This window comes from Teleopsis dalmanni, chromosome 2 (genome assembly GCF_002237135.1).
Source record: "Teleopsis dalmanni isolate 2A chromosome 2, ASM223713v2, whole genome shotgun sequence".
Classification (NCBI taxonomy): Eukaryota; Metazoa; Arthropoda; class Insecta; order Diptera; family Diopsidae; genus Teleopsis; species Teleopsis dalmanni.
The window spans coordinates 207,792,671-207,799,395 of NC_051847.1; the positions used below are offsets into that span (position 1 = coordinate 207,792,671).

The 6,725-nt window shown below is 28.1% G+C and overlaps 1 protein-coding gene across 1 annotated transcript; it reads right to left on the minus strand.

Moving 5' to 3' along the window:
- Window positions 1-4,445: 4,445 nt before the first annotated feature.
- On the minus strand, window positions 4,446-6,513 carry LOC119681902 (general odorant-binding protein 83a-like). Its single transcript, XM_038095206.1, has 4 exons — window positions 6,417-6,513; window positions 5,981-6,056; window positions 4,738-5,000; window positions 4,446-4,665 (listed from the first exon to the last, which is right to left on the minus strand). The coding sequence occupies exons 1-4, from the start codon at window positions 6,510-6,512 to the stop codon at window positions 4,648-4,650; spliced, it is 453 nt and encodes a 150-aa protein (XP_037951134.1). The 5' UTR covers window position 6,513; the 3' UTR covers window positions 4,446-4,647.
- Window positions 6,514-6,725: the final 212 nt, after the last annotated feature.

The window sequence follows — 6,725 nt, forward strand, 5'->3', positions numbered from 1 at the left end:
TCCTCGATAGTGGATAATGAAACTGGTGTTAACGTTTTCTCCCTTCTTCCAGTGATGATATATATCTCCATTGGGCTTACAAATTATGATTGTGAAGACCTACTGCCAACTGATTACTGACTGTGGTGTCTGGGATATGATATAGAAAGTTAGGCAGAGGACTTCTAAAAAACCTTTGGAGTATTTGTGAACAATTTTTAGCAACTTGTTACTGATCGTATTTTCTGGAAGATAACATTGAAAGAAGGAATAAAAGTTTCGCAAAAGCTGTTGAAAGTGTACGACTTTGAGAAGGGAAATGATGATTTTATGAGATAGAAAAGAACCTCAAAACTGTCAATATAAACAATTATTGGCCATATATAATTGACCTAATTGTCTGGTAAGGGAGAGGATATGTTTCGAGAAAACAAACAGTAGTAGAAACTAATGTAGCATGTAGAAAATTAACTTCCAAATTTTGAATGTAAACAATTACGTCTGACTAGTTACTGATCGTTTTATCTAAAGAAAGACAGGAAGATGATTCCGACAAAAATATTGATCTGAGCAAAGAAATTGTGTTTTAACAATGTAGGAAAGTTACTTCGAACCATACACCTTCTAGTGTTTTTGTGTCCTTCTCGTGGATTCTATATCAGTAAGGTTGTGATGATGTTGTGATAATTATTTCTTAATGTACATATATGCAATATTGAGTAAATAGTTTTAACTTAATAAGATTGAGCTTCAAACTTTGTGTAAAGAAAATTTTATTTTTGCCAAGAATAAATATGACAAGAAAATTAATTAATTTCTTAAGATAATATTTCTTTTTTTCACTTTTTACATAAGTAAGTATTTCTTTTACAATAAGTTTTGTTAATCTACTTAAACATTTATTTTAATTATATTTTAAAGCACTTTTATGTCCAGAGGCTAAATAGAGAATTTTCATTTAGTCAAATGGGGTCGCAGGTATTTCTCTAATTACATATTTTGTATTTAGCTTAAATTATTAAACTTCTTAATAAAGATTCATTTGAAATAATTTCTATAGTGTATTTATTTTCAGATACAATCAAAGTTTTGAATTAAAAATTTCTAGAGCTTCGCATTATTCGCATTATTCAGAACGTTGGAGTGGAACTCCATAACCTATTAGTTGTGAATTAATATTTTAAGCATTGAAGTTTTATGTTTTCCTAAAAGCAGAAAATAAAATAATTTTAAATCAATATTTTTTATTAAATATTTAATAAAAATATTTGAAGTAATTATTTTTTAATTTTATATTTTAATATTCGTAAAATTTTGTTGCTTTTTGTACTCAACCCAATTATTGAAAATGCAGCCATTCAACTGCGTTCGAAGCACAAATGCTTTATTAAATTTTTGTTAAATATTAAATTAAAAATTATAATTTTTATTGACTTCAAAGTAGGCTTATTCTGCTATTAATTATTTCTTTTTTCATATATTTAATTATTTTTTACATATTATGGCGCTTTTATTTTTAGCAACATCTGCCAGTGGAATTTAATCAAAAGTCTTTGATTTGAAATTGGCAAAAATGTACGAGCACTCAAGTACATGGCGCACACAATTTTAATTAACAAAGTTGCCACATTTTCACAAAAATAATTCCGGATTTGAAAATACTGTAAAATACTGTAAAATGCTGTAAAAAGCAAATGACGACGCAAATGAGTGCTAAATTAAAATGAAATAAACTATGCAGTTGCCTAAATCAGTTGAAAATTCAGATTTGTTTGCTTAGGCCCATAAAAAGCTGTGCCTAATAGCGTTTTAATAAACTTTAAATTACTTCAATTGTTATAAATGTATTTATGCTCTACGCAGATAATTTGTGTAATTCTGAAAATTTGTCACCAAACAATTTTCACAATAAAAGCGCACATACAATGCACAAAATATGAAATGAGGATTTTAGAACAGAACTTCTTCATATAAAAACGTTTATAGTGACTCTGTCAGGGAACTACAATAGGTGGTTGTACATATATATGGTAAAATATTTCCATAAATATATTATTTAAAATGTGTATTAAACATTTAAAACTAATTGTTATAATTTAAACATCTAGTACGATAAATTGCATGAATTTATTTACCATATTTGCAAAAATGCCAGTCTAAAATTAAATTAAATTATTAATCGCACTTTATTTGTCCAATAAACGATATGTAGGAGTTAGAACATAAGCGCTTTTGAGTTAAAAAATAGAGGAACTATTAAATGAAATGTACAAAAAATAATGATTTTTTAAAAATTTATTTTTTCGTCTTAATAGTAGGTTCAAACAAGTATAATATAACTATGTCAGTGCCTGACATAATCTTCCATCCACATTTCATAGGCTGTTCGAGGTACCGTATTTAATTTCTTCCGAATCAAAACTATAACTTTTCGTACACTCAGAAAAATAATTTGGTTGATTTAGTCCGATTTTAACTAAATCTTAGGTCCAAAGATTTTTACTCGACGCATTATGTTGGTTAAAATCATATCATATGTTGATTTCCATATTTTCTTTACCACATGAGCTAAAGTTTTTCTAACAAAATGTTCCAGTATGTGATTAGCGCATATTTTTCTGAGTGTATGTTAATGATATTTTATGCTTCGAAAAAAGAAAAAAGTCACTTGAGACCTTATTAGATGAGTATGGTCTTTGGTCTATTATATTCGATGAGTTTGATGTTAAACATATATTAAGTTCATAGAAAATCAAATTTACTAAATTTTCGTACTTATATTAATCAAGAAGATGCACAAAAAAAGATGCACTGAATTCTATGAAGTCTAACTTAAACTTAGCACACAAAACAAGCTTTGACTTCAACAGTATTGAAGTCATTAAAATCAACAAATCATCCTTTTTTGGGAATGGTGGATCGACCAACTTGATAGTAAATGAACTAATTGTGAATAAAATATATATAAAAAATTAAAAAGGAAAATAAGAAGTAAAATCAAAAAATAAGTATAAATCAGAATATATACACTTTGCTAATTATAGGTAAAAGTAGATATAAAGGAGTTATGATAAATATAAAAATAGAACCAAGACAAAACAATATAATATTTATGCAAACTGAGAAGGATAGAGAAAGTGAGAGAGAGAGAGAGCAAAATATTGTGAGAGAAAAACAAAGCAAGGAAGACACGGTGAAACAAAAAATTGTACAGAGAGAGAGAGAGAGAGAGAAACAGAGACCTAGATACCGTGAATAAGAGAGAAACAGAGGGAAAAAGAACTAGAGCAAGAGGGACACGCAGCGAAAAAGAAACAGATCAAGAGAAAATAGAGCAAGAGAGAGAAACAAGAGAAACATAGTGAGAAAGAAGTAGAGCTAGGGGGACACAGAGAAAGGTAATAATAGAGAGAGGGAGAAAAAAGGGAGTGAGTGCAAGTGTCTGGAAATTAACCAGTTTCGACACTGAACCATGGATCTCAAAGCTACGTTTACCTAAATTGCGTTATTCATGTAAATTAAAGTTCAAATAAAGTTTTATCATTTTCCATTGTCCATTAATAAATCGGGTATATAGCGATATCCAAAACAGCTTTATGGTTAGGCTAAGAATTTATTTAATTAACGAAGTTTCTTTCGGACTTGAAAATTTTCTGATTAGTACCACACGCCATTTCTATTCGAAACAGATTCCTTGTTAAAGGACTTATAACTTTTAATTATTATGGTTTTAACATATTATATATTCATTTTATGGAATATTATAAGAAATACTGGTTATAGGGTCCTGAACTGAAATTGAGACACAACAAATTGGAAATTTCAAAAATTATTTATAAAAGTCCTCCGGCAAATAAAAAGTCACAAGTGCTATTATTGTTTCGGTTTCTCTCTCTGTGTGTGTGTGTGTGTGTGTGTGTTGAGAAAATGTTTATTAACACACAGGATTCCAGTGGAGTTTGCCAAAAGGATTATGCGGCAAAAGAGGCAAATGCTAATTTGAAAATAAGTTTGGTGCAAATGCTTAAGTATTTAAATTATATAACATAAATACTTGAGTATAATTTTTTAAAACCGCACTTTTAAGAAAATTACAACAAATTATAAAACGTAAAGTAACAAACAAAACTTTTTGTTTGAATTGTAGATTAAGAAATTTTCCTGGATATTAAAGCGTGGGCATTTCAATAATTTTCGGCACTTTTGGGCCAAAACAAGTGTTGGGCACATTTCTAAATGGCACTTACCACAAAAGCATAATTGCAATTTAATTGTAATTTAAACGTAAACATGCGGTTGCCGAAATGCCATATTGACAATGAAATTATGTTTTCCGTTAAGGGATTTTAAGGGCTTTCGAGGCCTTTAAAAGGTTTATATACAATATTTAAATAACTACAAGGCTTTTTAAAAGCTGCTGTGTGGCTAATCAAACTAATGTTACTACACTCATATAGTATGCGTCATATGTTGCTGACTGTTATGAAAACAAGCCAATGGTATCCTTTATTTTCTCCTTTTTAGATTACATTAAACAACTAATATATATATATGAAAGTTATGTTGTACAATAGTTTTGTGCAAAATGTTTACATGCTCCTCTTATATTTTGTAATCCTTTTTTGTTCCACATATAATGTTTTCTTCTTTAATAACTTAACATGTCAATTACACTAAAAAGTAGTGCTGTGAAAGAGTAAGAGATTTGTAAAAATATTATTGAAAGCTGTTGGGTAAACAATCTTAATTTTTACTTACTCTTGGGTCTATTTCCTTCCAGCATACATGCCATGACCAAGCTCTTTCACATTGCGTGGCGCCTACAGGCACATGTGCCTCACAACCTTCAATTATGTGTTGTACAATATCCTTGATCTCAGCTGGCACAAATCGTTTGAATTTCTCATAATGTACTTCACCGTTATCATCAACAATGCCAACCTCATGAAAGAAACAATTCATGTAACATTTAAGCGCTGGATCCTCGTGTATTTCACCAACACTGAAGGCCTTAATTGAAGCTAAGTGTTGTTAAAATATTTTTAAGTCGAAAAAAAACAAATATTTGTAGACTAAAAACAATTTCAAGTTTATGTATATTTTATATTTATCATTTAAATATATATATATATATAAATTTTGTGTTTTTTTATTTTAATATTAAATGAAAACTGAGTTTGCAATGAATTTTTCTTTGTGGTGAGCATTTTTACAAATTGGTTTAAATGTGAAGCATACACTTAGGCGTATTTATTTAAGGCAACCTATGAGTTGCTCTGTGTTAAGTTATTGAAGAGTTCTTTTGAAAAAATGCTTAGTCCTATAATATATATACATTAGTAAATTAAAGTCCATATTGAAGTTTCTTAGCTTATACCTTTTAGTATGAATACAATGAAGAAATTATATTTTTCTATTTAGAGCAATGCTAGAGTAAGCAGTTTATAAAAATGATACTAATTTATTAAAATTCTTGAAGGGACTATAATTTAAAAATTAAAAAAAAATATATATTTACAAAAAAACATTATAGCCTAAATAAGCAAACCCTGTTTCTTTCTCTAATTTTCATTTTCTTGTCAATATTTGCTTTCGCTCGCTGTGCTTGTTTTACCTGTGCAATTCTAGCAAATATCCTTTTTGGAATATGAAATGCAAAAATAAAAATGTAAAATTCAGAATACAAAAGGAAGTTTTTATACAAATTAAAAACTGATAACAAAAGAAATCAAACTTATTACTCATCCATTCCGTTTACTATCTCAAGGGCAAAAAATGAATCAAAAAGTTCAAGAAACCAAAAAGTTCCTAAAAGCAATAAAAATTACATGCACAATAAACGAGAAGCAATAAAATATGACAGCAAAACAAAAATTTTTATGAAAAATAAAAAGGAAATCAAAAATGTATCACTTTAGTGTAGTTTAAATATAAAAAAGTATCTGAAAAGAGTGCAAAAATATCGAAAAAAATAAAAAACAGAAATAGACGAGTAAGTTACCTTCTTCCACACCAGTTTTTTCTACACAAGTATCATGAATGATTTGAAAGGATTTGATAACTGCAGGAGGAGGATACTGCAAATACAAAAAAGAAAGTATATATATACATAAAATAAAAATAACCTAGAATTTCTTTGTTCATTTTTAATAAAAGTAACAGAAAGTAACAGAAAATAGCAGAAAGTAGCCACGGCACAAACAAAAAAGGTTGAGGAAAAAGTAACTCGCAAATGTGTCAAAGTTAATTAAGATTGAAATCAATATTGGCCATTGGCTAAATTGCACAAATGACAGTGGGAATATCATCATGGAAAACAGCGCTTTTTGAGTTACCAACTATGACAAAAAAACAACAAAAAAAAAATGTATAAATAAAAATAAAAGAATATTATATTAGCTATCATTTGGGACAATCGATATCATTCCGAGTCTTACCGTTTCATCACGTCTTGGTTCCTGAGCACGATTTATAATCACTTGTAAAAATATTAATAATACGTGAAAGTATTTTAAATTTAAATTTAAATGCATCTCTCAAAATAAATAGTAAAATTTATATATTGTATTTTGAATGAATTATATTTTATTGTGTTTAATATGCATTAAATTTTGCAAATGTGCAATTGCGAAAGATTTTTATTGATTTTATATTCAATTTCATTTTCAATTTAAAAATAATTTCATCATTTACGGTTACGAATACTTATTAATTTGTGGTCATTGTTAATTAAGTAAAATGCATTT